The sequence below is a fragment of the Micropterus salmoides genome, unplaced genomic scaffold, assembly GCF_014851395.1.
Source record: "Micropterus salmoides isolate LMB-PRFRI ecotype aquatic unplaced genomic scaffold, ASM1485139v1 Ms_hic_scaffold_17, whole genome shotgun sequence".
Lineage (NCBI taxonomy): Eukaryota > Metazoa > Chordata > Actinopteri > Centrarchiformes > Centrarchidae > Micropterus > Micropterus salmoides.
The window spans coordinates 19,747,405-19,767,083 of NW_024040817.1; the positions used below are offsets into that span (position 1 = coordinate 19,747,405).

Consider the following 19,679-nt stretch of genomic DNA (forward strand, 5'->3'; position numbering starts at 1 on the left):
TGGAATCAGTTGTTCAAATCACTTAATAATTTTAACAAAATATTGACAGCTTACTTATTAATATTATTAATAAAATATAATGATATTATTCGTGTTATGGTATCCCTGGCACTGGCAACTATTATCAGTCCTCCCACTCTTGTCTATGTCTCGCTCTCTCTTCGCTGTCTTCCTCATTCACACTCTCTCTAGTCCAGTCTTCAGTAAACTACTGTTCCCATAGTTCCAGAGGTGTAAAGTGAGGCCAGCTACGGGTGCCCGGATGGCTTTGACAGTCAGGCACGTTGGAGAGGCACAGTGGAGACTGGGGCGCACGAGAGACAGAGAGCTGGAATTGCAGAGGCAGAGACGCACGGGCGCACGGTCGATTTTCGCCTCCCGCATACTGGGAAGTCCCGTGCCTGTCACCAAAACCGGAGCACAGGGCTCGAGCGCGGTTATGTCAGCACCTTAATTGGGGACAAGACTGTGAACCAACGTCCGTGCTCCACATTTTATTTTATTTTTTCCTCCTTTTTTGTTTTTGCTTTCCCATCTCTCTGGGTGCAGATATTGATGTGAGCCAGAGAAGCGGTTTTTCCGTTGAGCCGCACGAGACGGAGGCGCGCGACGGCAGGAGGAGACAACGTTTACACTAATGTGGGAGGACTATCTCCCTCCGACGCGGGGAGCCTATATGAAGGGGAAATGCTGCGCGCTGACGGCTGCAGCCGTCAAGTCATCGACTCCGTGACCCGGGTGAGGAGAGGAGTGAAGCACCGCCACCGACAGCCGCGCGAGCCCACCGCCCAGCCAGCCAGCGTTGACACCGCAACAGCTCCATCAGCCAGCGCGAGCCCCCAGACTCTCTCTCACTCCCTTGGTGAGTGCGCGTGCAGCGTCTTGAGTACACAACACCAAAAAATTTTGCTTACTGTCCGCTCAGCCAGCTGTGCTGCGCACCTCTGGCTACGTTTCTTTTTGAGTTCTTTTTTTTTTTTTTTTTTTACATTAACCTCATCGCTGCCGCTCACGGACGTAGCTCTGCATTCGTAGGCTACTGCTCGTGCTGCTGGGTCATCTGGGCTTTTACTGTGGGCATGCAGCGTGTGTGGTGAGATCTTAAATGATGATGTTCACGCACTCACGTAATGTGGTTGAATGTGCGCGCAATGAACCTTGTGTAGCCCCACCTGTTTTTCTGAGTATTTACAATCTCCTCACCTATTAGCCTCATTATCACCGAATCTATATACAGTGTAGGCAGGGAGACAGTATACAATATCTCCCCAGGTTACAGTCACACTGCTGACACACACAGGCACACATAATTGTCTTGTTTATTTGCTGTCTCCGCAACGGGGTAAGTTTGATGGGACTTTTCTAATGCTGAATTTACGTGCCAGTGACACATACCAGAGGTTTGACTGTGAGCCCAGCACCTGATGATGGACAGATGTTTGCTTTACATATAAACAGGAGAAACAGAGAGTCCCGTCGTGAGCATCCGTCCAGCCCCAGTAGCCCCCTGAGTTGTCAAGGCAGATAGGGAGGACACAACAGCAGCACATCCTGCAGTGGCAACAGGGCCGGTGTGCTGGAGAGACACCGCGTACTCATGGTGGTGATTATCAGCTCTTGTCTGTGGCTTAGTGGGAAGGAGGAGGAAGTGGGGGGGGGAGGGGGGGGTGTACAAAGGAAGAAAGAGTGCATTAGAAACTGAAGGAGAGGAGAGGATGAGAAGCAGAGGGAAGTCAATGTCGATGTCTGGGCAGTGACAGTTCGTTATTTAAGGGCCCCTCAGAGATGTGCACAGGCTGCCCTAGTGCAGGTGCCGTTAGTATGCAGAGTGATACTCTGTCTGTCAGTCTGTCTGTCTCACACTCACACACAGACTCACTCTCTTGGGCTGCTGGTTGAAGAGTGAGTTCTCTTATTGGTGGTTCCACATGGACATAATGACAATTTCAGCCCTCTGAATGCTGGAATGAAAAGGAAATGGCCTTACCTTGGCATGCTGTCTGTCAGACCTGTCTTGAGTGCACAGCCCTGTGTGTGTGTGTGTGTGTGTGTGTGTGTGTGTGTGACAAACAGAGGGAACGTGAACATATAACAGCTTAGGCCTATTGTGCTTCCTACCTGTGTGAGCGGGGCTAGTTGTCATAGCAACGGCCTTGTAGCTCCGTTGATGTTCCTCCTGTCCTCATTGGCAGGGTCAGTGCACCTAACACACCACATCTCGTCTCAAACCTGTGTGTGTGTGTGTGTGTGTGTGTGTATGCATTCACATTTGTACTTCTATGTGTGTGTGTGTGTGTGTGTGTGCTGTGGAAGTACCTTTTGTTTGCACCTTGCTGCAGTTCGTAGGCGTGTGGATTGATGGCATAGACAAGCCAAGCTGTGTGTGTGTGCCTGTGTGTGTGCAGATGTGTGTATGTGTGTACGAGCACATGTGTGTGTGTGTCACAAAGATACACCCTGCTGATATGACAGCCAACAGCTCAACCAATCACCTTTTTTCTCTCTCTACCTATCAGCATGTGAGGTTGCCGTAGTCAGACGTCCTCTTGATATGGAGGTCGTCATGGAGATGGAGAAGACAGAATGGACACACATAATCATGTATATGCACACACATTGATCAGTACAGTACTGACATCCACGGATGTCCTGGTGTTATGGGAAGTTTTGAGTTATCGGGATGGTGCAACCTGTTGAATGGTTGAATAGCAGTTTATTGATGCATCAGGTCTAAACATGAGGGAAGTTAGCTTGAGAGACAAAATAAGTTATTGAAGCTCTTTGCAGTCTTATCATTAATCTTTTTAACTTAATTTTCAGACCACACAAACATTGCCACCAGACTGAGCTTCAGTAATCTAAATCAGAAAGGATATCCTATCAGAGATTGGGTCTGTTCAAACGCAGAGTCTCCAAAAACAATCTCAGGCTTCTCCTTACAGCTACAAAGCATCTCATTTCATGACTTTGGCTTCTAGCTGTGCGCAAGATTTGTCAAATGAACAAAGGGCTTTTTCCCCCCCTTCTCTTTCTGGTTACAGATGTTGTGTGAAAGTCAGCTGAGATCCTTCTGGTACTGCCCTTTGAACTCTTCACAACAGATATATTACTGCCATTCAGGAAAAGGGACTTTACACCAGCGTTGTGAATGAGTCAGGCCATTATTACTCAGCACTTGAAATGCCTCCCAAAATACATGAGAACATAATTTTAGGGCACGGATTCACATAAACAATTCACATCTATTCGCAGTGAAAAAATCTGCTTGGTTAGATATTGAGTAATAGAACATTTTAGGAATATTTTACAACTTTTAATAATTTCCACTATACAAGGAGCTATTGGCAAAAAATAATTAGTCATTACTTTGTCCTTGGAGTGAAGGGTCCTGTCTTTTACGACTCCTATTAATCTAATCGTCACCTGAAGTGAAATAGCTTTTGCCACAGGCAGGTAAATGTGGTTCAACTCCCACACACACATGCAGACAAACACACACAAATACACAAACACTCACACAGATGCACCCACACACACAGCAACCATTTAGCATTAGTGTAAGCAGTGTTTGTATGCTCCATTCTGTCACCTCCCACACGGTACATTCATAAAACGACTCCTCCGTGCCAAATGCACTGACTCAATAGAAGACATCTCCCCTTCTCTTTTCTCTCGCCCCCCCTTCCCTCTTTTAACCCCCCCCGTATCTGTCCTTTAGTCAGTCCCTTCTTCTTCTTCTTCTTCTTCCACTTATCTCCCTCTCCTCTTCCCTTCTTTCCTATATGTCATTCCTCACCTGCCTCCACATTCTCCTTGTGCCCCCCCCCCCCCCCCGGGCTGGTTGCAGCCGGTTTGACAGTAGAGAGGAAGCTTCGACCTCTCACCTCCAGAGGATAGGGGGAGGGAGGAAAGAGGAGAGGGATGATGGAGGGCAGCGGGGTGGAGGGGGGTGAAACTGCAAGAGGCGAGGGAGAGGTCAAAGAACAGGAGGGATTTGCAAAGAAAGAGGGAGAGGAGAGCTGGGGGAAGGGACGGAGAGTCGGTCGAGAGAGAGAGCGAGAGAGAAAGCGAGGACGGCGGGGTCAGGAAGAAAAAGGAGTGATAAATGAAGGGAGAGCGGCAAGATGGATGGATGAGGAGGGAGAGATAGAGCGCATGAGAGGATGAGAATGAGGGAAAGACAGAGTGTGAAGCTGCTGTGTACCTCTCTAACAAGCTGGACAGACTCAGCTCAATTATTAAAGAGGAGCGAGAGATGGGGAAAACACGCAGACACACAGATGTACACACACACACACAAAAGCATCTCTCGGTGTCTGGCACACAACACATACACGCTGTCTCTCTCTCACACACACACACTCACACACACATCTATCTGCTAATCAGCATACTTACACATGTACAGTATGTCAGATTTTTTTGTTTTGTTATCCTCGTGTGGCAGCATATTAGACTTATTTTTGTTTTTAGCAGCAGTTTGAGTGTGCGTATACATGTGTCCGAGTATGTGTGTTAAAAACATTGAGTCAGAGGATAAGCAGAGACTTGTTAGTGATTCTCCTCCACCCCCCCACCCATCTCCCCCCCTACCCAATTTGGCTTCAGTGTCGTCTCTACGTTCCACCAGTGTGGCTTCAATGTCGTCCCATCAATATGAACAGATAATCAGAGCACTAAGGGCTCTGTCTATAAATCCCCGCCGTGAATATAGTTTTCACCCTCTTCCCTTTCCTTTCTTCTCTCCCTCCCTTCCTCCCCATCTCCCTCCACCTCTTCCACCCTTGTTTCTAGTTCTCTTTCTTCTTTCCCTTTTCCCTCCTTCTCTGAGGAAGTGTATGCCCCCAAGGGACGAAAAAGATTCGCTACCTTCCAGGAGAGAAAGAGACTGAGTGTGCCTCTCTCTCTGTGTGTGAATGTGTGTTCTCCACATGTGTGCGTGAGAGTGAGAACACACACTTCCTGAGATGGAAAGGGAGAGAGAGAGAGAGAGGCAGGGATGAGCAAGTGAAGAGCAAGTGAGAGAGTGAAATCAGGAGGCTTTGGAGGGGGGAGGAGGGAGAAAGAGATAAGAGAGAAAGACAGAGAGTAGTCGGGGAGAAGGGGGAAGATGGATGAATGCACTGCGCACTGAGTGTGTCTGTGTGTGAGAGAGAGATGGGCGAGAGAAGCAGGTAGACAGAGAGGGACAGAAGGGTTTCTTATCCTCTCAGCAGAAGTCATAATTTCTTAGAGCGTGCACAGATGTGTGTTTGTGTGCGCACGCCTGATTGTGTTTGTGTCTGAGAGTGTTACCTCGCTCAGGCTTGAGGCCAAGACTCTGAGAGGTACAGCGGTGTAGCGTCAGTGTGTAGTGTGAGCAGCATGTGTGTGGCTGCGTGTGCTCCTTGAGCGGTGTGTACGTTGAGGCTGTGGCTGATGAGCTGTCAGTACCTACAGTTGGAACGTTCACAAGGCGGCCATTGTTGTTCAAACAGCCAGCAGCCTTCTCCTTGGCAACGGGCTCTGCAGCAGCGTCTCCCACAGCAACTGTGGAGCAGGAGTATGGAGGGAGGAGGAGGAGGAGGAGTCAGGAAGTCAGGGCCGCAGCACAGAGGCCCCTCTCCAAAACACTGGCCTCAAGGTCTGAGTGTGTGTTGGGGTCCAAGCATCTGGTTTGTGTGTCCTCTGTGTGTGTGGTAGAAGTGCGTGACTGTGTTTATGTGTGTCGGTATGTGTGGTTTTTAAGTGCGCCCGTGAGTTCTCGCCAGCGTGACTACGTGGAGTGTGTGTCAGTGTGAGCGTGTGCCTTTGCTTGTGTGTTTCTCCCAATGTGTGTGTACAAGTCAGCTCACTGTGCACCTGCATGAACTGTAAGTGGGAGCATTTCTGTGTTCGCACCTAAGTGGTTGGTTTCATCTTCCCCTATTTGCATGTGTTTGTGTGTATCCCTGTGCGTCCTTGTTTGTGTGTAATTTCGTATGTGTTTTTGCATGCGCACATGTGCACACTCCTAGCTGTTCCCAGCTGGCGCGGTTGGTCACATGACCTGATTGAGGGGCGGCCATCAGCAGCGCCAGGAAACTGCCTGCAGGAGAGAGAGAGAGAGAGAGAGAGAGAGAGAGAGAGTGTCAGGCTTAGTTGAAAATGAGGGAGGGGTGTTGGGGAGTGGGAGTGTGTGTTATGGAAGAGAGACTGGGGGCGGGAGGTGTGCGTGGGGGATGAGAGAGGGAGCAGTGAGGAGGGGGGGTGAAGGAAGAAGGGGAAGGGGTAATACAGTCCTCCTTGTCTTAAAATAACTACAGCATGTAGGTTCCTGCAGAAACAACAGGAGAAAGACAGTCAGATAGTGAGACAGTCAGATAGTGAGACAGTCAGATGGGGGTGGGGGGTCCTTGTTTTGTGTTGTCTAGTGTTTCGAGCTACTTCCCCAGTCCTCTGTGTGCATCCTTGGCTTAGCTGCCACTGTATCTGGTCTGTGTGAAGTCTGTTTACGTTAGATGTGTATCTGTCTGTCTGAATGTCTGTCTGCCTTTTTGTTTGTCTGCACATATGGTTTATGTGTTGCTCTCTGTTCATTTAAATGCTTTGTGTGCGTGTTTGCTGTGTGTGCATGCATGTGCTTGCTCTTGGCAGGAGTTACAGTGCACACTGATGATGGAGATCATTAGGAATTTCCTGCAGCTGGGGAGGTGGTGGTGGTGTTTTTTTTTTGGGAAGGGTGGGGGGGGATATGAGTGGGTGAGAACGAGAGTAGAGGTCAGACTGAAAGAGAGTCTGATTGGATGGGGGGTGGGTGAGGGTCTCTGTTTGACTGACGTGCGTGTGCATGGAGCTGTAGCCCACCAAAGCCCAAAGTTCAGCTCTGTTTTTGAGGGTTGTTGGTGGTAATTTGTGTGCAAGTATGTTGGCCCCAGTAGTGTGATATGTGTGTAAAACACTCCTCGCCCCCTTTGGCTCACTTAAACCTCAAGCTCTCAAAAACCCATGTCTGGTGAAAGAGTTTGAATGTGCTTAGATTAGCTGCTCAGTGTTACTGCCTGTTGGGCTACAATGCACTGCAGTCAAGGCAAGACCTTATAACTTCAGTGCTGTTTTTTTTTTTCATTTAGTTGAATTAAAACTTTGCACAGTTTGGCTGAGCACTGAGTAAATATTGAAAACTTTTTCCCACAGTGGGAAGGAAAATGAAACCTTTGAATTTAACATGTCAATGTATCAGTTTAAGAAGACGTCTAAGCTTTGTTTAGGTTGTGCTCGTGTTAAATGAAGGTTGTTCTGCGTTGCTTCTGAAAATGAACAAAGTCTGTTTCTTTTATCGCTCAAGATGATATGATATGAAATCACACCAATATCCATTATAAAAACATCTCCATAAATAAACGGTCTTACTTATACAGCTCCACACCCAGAGGACTGTATATCACTGTTAAGTATTTGGTTTGATTACTACGCACTGTGAGGGTTTACACTTTACAGTCACTCTTTGGCCACTTTAAAGTGATGCTGTGAAATGTCATGTAATGTGTAATGTTTCACTGACAGTCAGACAGACGTTTATCATGTGGAATACACCATGACATGCATTCCTTCACAGTTTTCCAACAAAAAAACCTTATGAATGACTTAAAAACAGGTAGTCATCAAGTTGTCTAACAGTTTTGTTGATTGTCTTTTGATAGATAGTTTTTTTGTAGAAGAAGTTGTGTGTTGTGTGCAGGTGTGACTGTTGGAGCTGCAGGTTGAGGTTGCATCAGGGTTGAGGTGGTGTGGAGGAATGAGAGGCTGATGGTAGCTGCATTTCTGCATGGTGTCAGTCTCTGAGGAACCCCCTCCCCACCTCTCTCTCTCTCTTTCCTGGCCTCACATACACTTTTCTCTCTGTCCCTCTCTCTGTTTTATCCCCCCTTCTTCTTATCTGTCTAAACCTCTCTGTGGAGCTATCCCCTCCTCCCCTCACCACCTCTCTCTTTCTCTCTCCCCTCCATGTCCCCCTCCCTTCGCCCCCCCCCCCATGCTGTTTCGGTGCTGCTGCCTGTCTCTTAGCAACAACTGCACACCCGTTAGAGCTCAGTGAGTGCTTTTACAAACACACCCAGGAACACACACTCATACGCGCGCGCACACACACACATGCGTGCAAGCACAAACACATTCACACACACACACGCTTGCAGGGTCTAGTTCCTCATTGAGGGTTGCTGCTGGCAGGCCTGTGAGTCTGCAAGCCTTTGTGGCAGTGAGATAGATGGGAAGAGAATAGATATGCTGTACAGCTACCATGTACAGAATGATTGTTCCTTCTCAGACTATGCACAACAGGGCAACTGCCCAAACTGGAAAATGACAGGTTCTCTTCTCTGATTTCACACTGGCATGGGCGCACATACGCTCTGTGGCATGTTGCGTTGTTGCCTTTTTTGAAAGCAGTCAATAGCACCAAACAACTTTTTTACTTGCAGATGAAAAATGTTCAAACAAAATCATTCATATTAGAGCTGCTCTTTGTGAAACAGTTTCAACAGATCATCATGTGGGAACAGTGTGCACACCATCGGCTGTTTTCACAGAGACAATACTACGCCACTGTGTGTTCCAAAACCCCCGAGCCATTCACAGTAAAATGCACCAAAATGCATTTGCTACGTATGACGGTGAATATATTGGAATGGTGGCTGATGGATGCCAGGAGTGTCTGCTTAAACAATGAATCATAGTGTGAGCCTTTGATTGGCTGGCATCTAAGCCCTGTCAGAATGCCCCCTGTTGAGCACAGTAGAGAGATATTTGCATGTGTGTCTTTGTTTTGTGTGCATGACTATGTGTGTGTGTATGTGTGAGACATGTATGTCTTTATGTGCAAATTGACGTGTGAGTGTGTGGGAGGATGAAGCTGTGGGGGCATATTTGAATGTGTCTTTGTGTGTTGGTTCGTGTGTGTGTGTATATCTGAGTGACACTGTGCGCATTTATGTGTAAGCACATGTGCAGCAATGTTTAATTAAAGCATGTGTTCTTCTCCTTCTCTCACACACCGGTCAGATGGAGCTTTAATTAATGAATGCTGTTAATTAGACGAGAGAGAAGGTGAGAACAAGAATGGGAGAGAAGAGAGAAAGGGAGAGAGGGAGGGAGAGAGAAAGGCAGGGAGACAGCACTGGGCAGGGGAGGGAGTGGGTGAGGGGGTTAAAGAAAGTATGTGTTGTGTGTGTGTGTGTGTGTGTGTGTGTGTGTGTGTGTTCATCTCCATGTTTGTCTGTCCCAGTTGTGTCATTTCTCAAAGCAGCAGAATGTTGAGGTCGGTCTGCTCCATGTGTGCAGCCCTAAACTCTGCTACAGCAAAACTCTTGCGCTCTTCCTCCTCTCACCTCCTTCAACTTTTTCTCCCTCCCACTTAAACCTGTCTGTCTCTGTCTATCCCTCTCTTACTACCCTTTCCCTGCCTCAATCACGTCTTTCACCTCCCTGCACTACTTCTGTCTCTCGCCCTCTCTCATATTTTCTCACCCATTCACATTCTCATTTGAATGTCTTTCACTCCCCCCCACCCCCCTCGTTGTCCTTCTCCCTCCCTCCTAATCGGAGCCATATGTTGGAGAGGGAGGTGGAGAGATCGGAGGATGGACAGGATTGTGTTGTATGTGGAGAGTGTAGTACAGCGTTGGAGCAAGTGTGTATATGTGTGCAAGTGTGGCACGCATGCTTGCATTTGTGTTTGAATGTGTGCATGCATGCAGTCACGTGTGAGTCTGATAGCACGTGTGGTCTAGATTTCATAAGACTTGTGTCTGTTCTGACTGTCTGTACTTCGCTCTGGGTTTCTATAATCCCTCCATCGTTCCTGTCTTTCTGTCACCTTCATCTCTCCATCCTCTTAACACCTCTCTATTCATCACCTCTATGCTTCCCCCTGGTGGCTGCGATTATTCACACGTTCTTGTTGCACCCTCCAAGTCTTGTGCTTTGTAATGCATTTCAATAGTTTTGGCCAAATGTGGCATTCAGTGTCAGAATGTGTCTCTGTGTGTGCGCTTTTCCCCAGTATTCAATTGTTTATTATAATTAATGTATATATTTATGTACATCTACTCACTCAAATATGGTGAGATTGAAAAATGTGGCACAACTCACTCAATCCCATGAACAATACATAACTCTGTGAGTCTGCTCAACATCATGTAGTGATGATCCACAGTATGTGTTAGTGAGCACATTGAAAATCCAGTAGCATAGATATAGTGGCTCTTGCTTACATGTGAACCTACAATATGCTGGTGCATATTGAAATTAAATACCACATACTACAATTAGAGTTTAAAAATTTATACTGCAAGTCATTCCAAAATAATTGTGTCTGATGTGAGATGGTGCAGCCCTCACCAAAATACTGATTCTAGTCTGGTCTGATGCATGCTGTGACATCATGTACTAATCTCTTATTCTCTTTTTCTTTCTGCTCCACCCTCCTGCTTTCTTTTTCTTTTCCCCCCACCCACCGTCTCTCCCACCTTGTTCAACTCCCTGTCCCTTTGTCTGTCTGTCTGTCTGTATGTCTCTCTCTCTCTCTTTTTCCCACTCTAGCAACCATGGGCAAAAGACAGGAGCAGAGGGGAGAGAGAGAAGTATGTGAGCTCTCCACTGCAGTATTGATGACCCAATGATCCCCTGCAGAACAGAGCCAGTCAGGCAGACAGAGTGAGGCTCAACTCAGAATCAAAATCAGAATCACCGCCACAACCATTCGGTAAAAGCAACCAATTTAGCAGGATATGAATGGTAAATGTAATCTAATGTTGTAATGCTGCTGTGTGGGTGGCACAGTTAATAGAGTAGAGTGCATTACGGATTAGGTTTATGGCCCATTGCCAAAAATGTTGATGATTCTATCACACAACCACAATTTCATCTGTGCTGGATTTTTTTTATTTTTATATGTACATTGTTTGATGCCTTACAAAGACCAATACATTTATTGTCAAGCAGTATATATTACATATCTTAAATGGAACAAGGAAATGTTAACTTATTTGTGGACTTCCTATCCAGTTGATAATCGCTTTTATTTCTGTCCATAGGTCAGAATCGTCTTGCCAGCTGTTAGAAGAAGACTACAAAGAAGAAACATATTCATATAGCAGAAAACATCCCTCATTTTCCTTCCTCAGTACCAGCAAGACCGTCCACTGAATGAGTGGCTTGTCAGATCACTTACATTCAGGCCAAACTGGGGCTCCAGTGAGCTGTGGTGGGACTCAGGCAGAGGAAAAAGCGTGTGTGGAAGGGCTGGCAGGGCCAGAGCTCTGGACAAGGGAGCTTGGGCTCCAGGAGGGGTCCCAGGATCCCTCTAACGATGGACTGGCACCGGTGACCTCCGACCACTTTCCTTCCCCCTCTCCTTCCGCCCTGGCCAACGGCCTCCCTCTACAGAGAAGGCTGGGGCACAGCTCCTGCCGGCGGAGGCAGACGGAGACTCACACTACCGCTGAGACACACACATTTGCAGAGACAGTTAGAAACATGCAAACGCACATAGACCCAGATGTGCATGCTCAGGCTGTTTCACATGCTCACGTGGATAATTGTGGACTCATGGATATTAACACACAAACGCGTTCTTTAGGGCCAGAACACGCCAGAACTCTTACACCAGAGGCCATACACACAACGTCACCTCAACCCCTGTCTTTGACACTTGGCAATCGCCCTGCCTCCGCAAATCAGCTGGCAGCCCCAGTGCTCACTGCAGAGACAGAAATGCCCTCAACCTTTTGTCCAGTCCCTATTGGTCCAAACCGAAACACAGTTCCCACCCCTCTTCCTGTGGAGGCTGAGAAGAAGTATGCACTCCGCAGCTCTGGACGTCCCCGCTTCCCCTGTCACTTGCGCAAATCCTCCCGCCTACGTCGAAGCATAGAGGAAGGGGAGAAGAGAGCAGGGAGGGACAGGGGAGGAGAGGAGGAGGATGAAGTATTGGAGGAGAATATCTGGAGGGTTAAAGAGGAGGAGGTAGCTGTTGGCGAGAAAGAAGAGCATTTGTCTGTGGAGGCTGTTCTCCCCACGGCTCCCTGCCCTACAGATATCGCTCTTTCTCTAACTGTACCCAAACCTGTTCCTAAAACTATACCTAAACCTGGGCCCAGACTTGGGCATAGACCTGGACCTAAATCCAGGTCTAGGCCTGCACCGAAATCTGTCCATAAAGCAGGTCCTAAAAGTGTCATGAAAAAGCGCCAGGCAGCCCAGTCCATGGCTCAGCGTGCTACCCCTCATCTCCCAATTGTGAACACATCCACCATCCCTGCACCTCTGCTAACTGTAAAGGAGGAACCTGTTGCGGAGTTGGGGACATCTCCTCCCAATAACCGGAGACGTGGGCGTTTTGTTGGCGTAAGTTATAGTTACAAATAATTGAAGTTACTCCTTGACATTACCCACAATTTCGTACCATGTATGATGTTTATACAATTTGCAATTTTACATGTTGTATGTTGGCCTCTGCCTTACAGGTGAGGAAGATTGTTGTCAAGGTGGCTCGCATTCCTGTCAGCCTTAGCCGCCGACAGAAGAGCTACAAGATTTCTAATATGGAGACAGTTACAGGGACAGAGAAAAGCAACGATGGCGGTCTGGAGGGCTCAGAGGCAGTTCGAGAGCCAACCGCACTTCTCCGCATGAAGAACAATGGGAAGAGTGTTATGGTGATGTTCCCTCCTGGAGAACTGCCTGTTATTCTCAAACGCAGGCGGGGACGACCACCTAAACAGGCTCTGCCAGTAATACCGGGAGAGCCTCCGAATGCCGGGAATGCTGGTGGTAATGGAGACCAGCCGAAGAAGCCACAGAGGCGGCGTCGGACTAAGCTCCCTTCCCCTTACCCATCCTATGTCAATGATACTAATGATGTGAAAACAGAATATGGGGATGTTTTGTCCAAACTCGCCTTCTTAAACCGCCAGCCACCTACCACTGGCCGCTGCTCTCCCCCTCGCTGCTGGACACCCAGTGAACCAGAAAGCTTCCATACCCCCTTGGAAAACCCTGGAATATCCACACTGCTCCACCGGCTCACTGGGTATAGACGCCCCCGAGGTGGCAGAGGAGGGGGCATTGGAAGAGGTGGAGCAGCAGGGGGGATTGGGGGCAGTGAACGCAATAAGAGCACCTTCAGTGACTTCTTTGAATCCATTGGCAAGAAGCGGAAACCGAGCCCCCATTCTGAGCATGGATTACCTAGGAAAAGGGGAAAGGCTGGAGGTGGGGTTGGTAGGGGAGGGGGTATCGTAGGAACTGAGCCTGGGGGAGAGAAAACTGTCAAGAAGAGACGTATGAGAAAAAATGGTGCATTTAAGGGGGAGGGGGTGTCCATGGGGCAGGACTGGCCCAATGGGGCAGGTGGCTGGGGGGAGGACAAGGAAAAAGGTTTGAGTGGGTATCAGCTCTGTGGATCTCCAAGGCGGGGGTTTTCCTCCTGTGAGGTTGGAAGGGGAGGTGCCTACAGCAACACAGGAGGAAGCAGAGGGGTTGGGCCAGCTGGGGAGGACTCACAAGGCCTGTTTGCTGGATATTTCCGGTCACTTCTTGACTCTGATGATTCCTCAGACCTGTTGGACATCTCCTCCTCACAGTCAGACCCCCGCAAAGCTTCATCCACCCCTGGATATGAGCCATCCAGTCCAGCTCCTGGTCACAGCTGGTCCCCTGCATTCCCAAAGTGGAGCACTAAGGGTGCAGGTTCTGGGGTGGAGGGTTCCTCCCAGACACATTGCTCCTCAGCCAGGCCTCCATACAGCTATGCCAGCCTGGCCCAAATATCCCCCACTACTTCTACCTATCCCAAATCCACCCCTCCATCTCTCTCACACTCTCCTAGCTCCCCCCATCCTGCCTCTTATGGCCACTTCTCCTCTGCCTACTCCTCCTCTTCTCCTGCAGTGCCACAGAGATCCTCAGACTGCAGCTTTGCATATGGATCTGGACACAGCACTGGCAAGGCCACCACTGTTGGTCAAATGGGTTATTCTAGCTATCAGGTAGCAGCCAAGCGAGGCTATAGTGGATATCCTGCAGCAGGTCATTCCTCCGTGGTGCGGGGAGAGTTGACAGGACCCACATCACCAGGTGGAGGCTACATGTCTGTGGCCAAAAGTAGCCTATTCAGCTCCTCCTCCTCTCCAGAAGGTTACAAACAGTACAACTCTAATCAGTGGAGCTACAGGTAAATCACTTGTGGTAAAAAATACTGACAAAGTAATACATTGATGTCAAGAAATGTATAAATGGCTTTTCATAATTCTGACTCTGTATGAAAGGTTTTTAATTATATGTCATTTAATGTTAACTATATCAAGTAAAAGTACTGGAAGTACAAACTAATAAACATCTGACCATAGCAGGATCAAAAATATGTGAATTACTCAATATAAATGTTTCATTCCAGCACATTATTTATATATATATATGTCCACCATGTGCTCCATGAGCAGTGAAAATTTAAATATTTACACACATTGTGCTCAAGTGCTGTTTGTATGTTTAATAATTTGTGTTGTGTTTATGTATGTATATATTTTTTTTTCAGACAAGCTTATGGTGGCTGGTCAACAGACAGCTTTGGTCATCAGTATCACGGCTACAGTGAATATGGCTCCAGTGAGTCCAAAGACATCTTGGATATCTCAAACTACACCCCCCAGAAGGCCAAGCGACAACCTTTTCCTGAAAGTCTATCAGAATCCTCCTCTGACTCTTCACATCTTGGCTCTGCAGCCACTGGTAGTGGACCTAGCTCCACAGGTGGCCTCTACAAACAGAATGAGGCCGCTTCTGTTAGCGGAGACGGGGGTCAGTCAAGTCTGTCCAGCCTGGAGAAGTTGATGATGGATTGGCATGAGAGTGCTTCGGGGCCCTCGTACAACTGGAGCCAGAATGTCCTATTCCAGGGTGGGGGAACCAGCAAACCTGGCCGTGGTCGCAGGAAACGGACTGAACCACAATCTGAAAAAGAAGGGGCTTCTGCTTTACACTCTGATTCCCCATCCAGTCCCTCCCCAACACCTACTCCTGGACCTAAGCGGGGGGGGGTTGGAGGACGGGGCAGAGGGTCTAGAGGAGGCAGAGGGGGTTTGTCTCCATGTCAGAGAGAGCGGCTATCAGGGGCCAAAGGCAGGGGCAAGGCTGCCTCCACATCTGGAGCGGGAGGAGCAGTGACTGTTGGAGGTCCGGAGGGTTCTGGGCTGTTCCATGAGGGGCTGGACTATTACAGCGGAGACAGTAGTAGCCTCTCTCCCCTGGCCACTCCAAATCCTGCACCACCTTCCACCTACCTCCAGGAGCCCTGTGAGTACCCCTCCCCTTATTCTGCCCACCCGTCCACACCTTCCTCTGAGGAGCGATATCCAGCCTTATACCCTGGAGAGTCCTCCTCTTCCCTCTCACCCAGTGTCTCATCTCCCCCTTACCCTCCAAAGCCGACCCCACCTCCGCCCCAGTCTTACCACCCTGTCCCCTCCAGGACTTTCTCCCCTTCCTGCTCTCCCTCACCACGGGTAACACCCCACTGTGGCACTGCACTGAGTCCCTCACACCGTCCCCCTCCAAAAGACCCACAGTTCTCGCAGTATGACTCCCCCAGCTACTGCAGCTCCCCCTATTGGTACGGACAGACATCGCACAGCGGCAGCCCCAGCCCCCACTCACACAGCACACACTCAAATACAGTCATGCACACACACAGCAACCCGCATACAAGTCCTCATGGAAATACACATGGTAATCCGCTCGCCAGCCCAAATGCGAACACGCACACGCATATGAATCCGACTACCCATGACACACACCATCACAATACACAGCCCCATGCAAACCTGAGCTCACACACCAACACTCATCCCACCTCACACCTCCAGAGTAACCCACTCTCCCACTCAAACCCCCACCCCAACAATCAGCCCCACCACAACACACACACCAACCCCAACTCTCACCTCCCTTCCCATACACACTCCAACCAGAGTCCCAGTCTCCACTCCCACTCAACACCTGTGCTCTATGAGGAGTGCAGCCCTCAATCAACCGTGCCCTCCCACAAGCGGGATCTGACGCCCCACGTTATGAGCACAGGCCACCGCCAGGGCCCCTTGCCTCACTCCCCATACTCCAAACCTCCCCTGGACTCCTCGCCCCATCAGGAGGACACTAGTCTCTTCTCCTTGTCCCACCAGTCCTACCAGGGCATAGGACACCGCTTCGCCTCCCAGGCCACTCAGGGAGGTGGGGTGCTGTGCCAACTCCTGGACCCAGCCAATGATGACAGCTTCAGCGTCACCAGCCTGTAACAGCAGGTGAGTTTATTAAACCTTTTGAACAAATAAGGTCATCCTAAAACCAAGGAGCATCACCAGAACACTAATACATAATACAGAGGACTGTTTAATTACTGATGATGATGATACTTTTGTTTTGAAAGAAGCTCATGATTTGATATTTAATTGGACAATAAAAATAAATAAAGAAAACAGACATCACAAATGAATCAATCAATCAGTCCAATACCTTACAGTGTACATGTTACTTATCACATTACTTTTATCACCAAATCACACCATATAGGGTAATAAACAATACACTAGAGTATGTAGGAGCACTGTATATGTAAGTAAATATGACCTGATAAAACAGAGTCAAGGTTTAGTTCATTAAATTCATAGCATGTAGTTCATAAGAGTATCTATATCTCTCTTCATCTCTTTCTCCCTTCCTCCCCCTCTGTTTTTCTTTCAGGTGCATTCAATTCAAGCTTTTACAGATTTGCAAACTTTTTTTTTGGTAAGGATACTTCTTTGTGAGAGACTGTGAAATGAAGGGTGAGAATTTAGCTGCCAGCTTTGGACAGTGAAGCTTTAATTCTCCAGCACTGACAATCAAGATCAACTGCAATTTAAACACCCAAGCATGCACACGCACACGCACACATGCACACACACACATGCACACGCACACAAACATAGACACGCATGTGCAGATTAAGCCACTACCTAAACATGAACACATCAAATCATACATGTGTACACTCACTCACTCACTCTATGCTGGAATGAGGGAATGGCCGAGAGGAGCTGACAGATGAATAGCAGGCTCTGACGGACAGAGATGAACCTATTTCCTCAGCCCTTTCAGTCCTGCTGTGATGCATAGAGGACTCTGTTTCCCAGATGTCTGTGTGTAACCAAATCTTTCTGGTCCCGTACTGTACATCTGCAATTTGGACATACTAGCATCACTCTACTCTCTCTCTTTCTGTATCTTTCCTCTGTTCTCTCTCAACCTCCACTCCTTTGCTAAACCAGCAACTATGGTCTGCACTCGACCTACACTAAACCTGCATTTCTGTCTTGTGCCGTAACCTGAACCGCATCTGAGCCCAAGTCAACTTTTTAAATACCATGAGCCTAGCAAATGTCCCGCTCTGTGCACTCCTTGTCTTGTGTGTCATAAGAGAAAAGTGGACTAAACCAGTTTCTGCTCTTGAAATACCAGCATCTGTACATACGACTCCAGCTCCAAGCCAGGGGCCCCCTCTGAAGGTCCATCATCAACAAGCCCTCCTCAGTGTTCTGCCATGGTTTCTCTGCTCTGGGGGGGGGGGGAGTGAGGACTGCAGCATGGAGACCCAACATCCTGTGTTTTGCTGTTTTAACTACAAGGGAAAGAGACATTGAAATCACACAACGGCCCCAAAGAGACTCTTGTTTTCTGTGTGCGAATGTGAGACAGAGGAGGGTGTGTTTGCGTGACTGCAGTAATGCATGTAGTTGTGTGTATGTGTGAATTTATGTGTGTGTTTGTGTGTGTGTGGGGTCAAAAGGAGTGAAGCTCCCCAGACACCAAAGTCTTTATGGGGCCTCATTCTTTCTTTCACTCTCTCCCTTCTTTTTTCTGTGGTCTTGTGTTGTTTGGTGGTTTTTGTGATGAAAAAAAATTGTATATCTGTCTGTTACATATCATGTATGTATCTGAGGTGCAAAATATTTAAATACACATTCTGTTCTTGCCATTGGTAATCTTGTCTATAGCATACTGCTTCTTTAAGGGATTATGGGAGGTGTGAGCATGTTTGTATGTGTGTGTGTTCCCTGAGTATTGGGCTTTGCCCAGGCTGTCTGGGACTGTGAGCAAGAGAGTTCAGTCAAGGACACAATTCGACAGGGAGAAAGGGAGGGGAGGAGAGGAATGGTTGGTGGAGGTGGGGTGTGGGGTTGTTGGAGGGAAAAGAAAGAAACCAGACTAAGGAAATCAGAAGAGTGTTGGAGTGGTTTTAAGAACGCTGAAACAAAATGTGCAAAAATGTACTGTTCCAAAATTCCTCTTCCAAATAAGGAAATGTAATACGGCACAGCGTACAGGCTGGTGGTACCAGAGAGCTGACAGGAAGGGACACCATGCTCATTTCATGTCCTCACAGGGAAACTTGCTATAATAGAGCAAATACTGTACATCTGCAGCTTGAGTATATGCTTGTGTGTGTGTGTGTGTGTGTCAGATAGGCAGAGGGAGTGCGAGAGAAAGAAAGCAGATGGGGGGGAGTTTACTGGCTGCATATTGTGTACAGTTTGTCAACAGGCTGACTAAATAGACTCAGACATGGCCGGAGGAAATGTGTTTGCTGTGACATTCCACTGTATGGAGGAAGGGGACACATACTGTCAACAACACTACATGACAGACAGAGAAGAAAAGGGTGCTGAGCAACAGCTCTCTTTCAGACTTTTCTTTTCTACTACAAAATAGCAGAATTTAATTTAAATACAAATGACTACTTTCTACAGCCAACTAAATCCCATACTCTTAGCAACTTTAACACCACTATTCTGTTATAATCTGTAACATTATTCCTCAACAATCAGTGGCAGAAGTATTCATATCTTTTACTTAAGTAAAAATAGAAACCACAATGTAAGAATACACCATAACAAGCACAAAGCCTGCATTTAAAACATTTCTTAAGTAACTAAAAGCATGTAGTATTATTATCAAAATGTACTAAGGCCTAATGCAAAAGGTAAAGTATTTATTATGCGGCAGAACACCCCCTGTAACTTTTTTACATTGTTTTTTACAGTGTTTGATTACATCAGTAATCAAACATTGTTTGATTACTGATCCATTAACATGTAAGCAGCACTTGAATGTAATGAGGAGCTAGTTTTAACAACTTATGCACCATTGGGTTGTATAATGAATCTATTTTAAAAACTAATCATAAGTTTCCTATGTAAAATGTTAATCACCTAAGTAGTCATGTAGCTGTCTAATGTGCAGCAAAAAACTGCAGTATTCCCCTCTGACTTGTAGAGGTCTAACTTAAGAGGTAAAAACTAGCATACAATGTAACTATCTAACTTAAAACTAGCCCACTTGAGGCTATTTGTTGTCCACAAGTTTAAAACAGTCACCTCAACATTATTATTAATGATAATAATAATAATTAGCCTATTAGTGATATTACAGTCACTGCTCTGGTGAGAGCTTCTTCTTCATTCTCTTTACATTAACATATTAGTTTTATACAAGTTTAGCATTTAGCTTAACAACACTTTAACATGTGGGTTTTTGGCCTGTTTCCTCACTGACCAAGTAAAAGGTTTTTTTTGTCCCGCATACAGGTTAAATGAGTTAGCTATAGGCCTAGGCCTGTATGGGCT

At 47.4% G+C, this 19,679-nt stretch overlaps 1 protein-coding gene across 3 annotated transcripts; it reads left to right on the top strand.

Annotated features, from left to right (window-relative positions):
* Positions 1-162: 162 nt before the first annotated feature.
* Positions 163-19,662, top strand: ahdc1 (AT hook, DNA binding motif, containing 1). 3 transcript variants are annotated; one of them, XM_038724895.1, is made up of 6 exons: positions 163-862; positions 10,561-10,755; positions 11,055-12,366; positions 12,486-14,194; positions 14,558-16,319; positions 16,759-19,662. In XM_038724895.1, the coding sequence occupies exons 3-5, from the start codon at positions 11,167-11,169 to the stop codon at positions 16,311-16,313; spliced, it is 4,665 nt and encodes a 1,554-aa protein (XP_038580823.1). In that variant the 5' UTR covers positions 163-862; positions 10,561-10,755; positions 11,055-11,166; the 3' UTR covers positions 16,314-16,319; positions 16,759-19,662. The 3 variants fall into 3 exon arrangements, with proteins under 3 accessions (XP_038580823.1, XP_038580822.1, XP_038580824.1); XM_038724894.1 differs by having other exon boundaries at positions 10,561-10,723; XM_038724896.1 differs by lacking the exon at positions 10,561-10,755.
* The last annotated feature ends 17 nt before the right edge of the window (positions 19,663-19,679 follow it).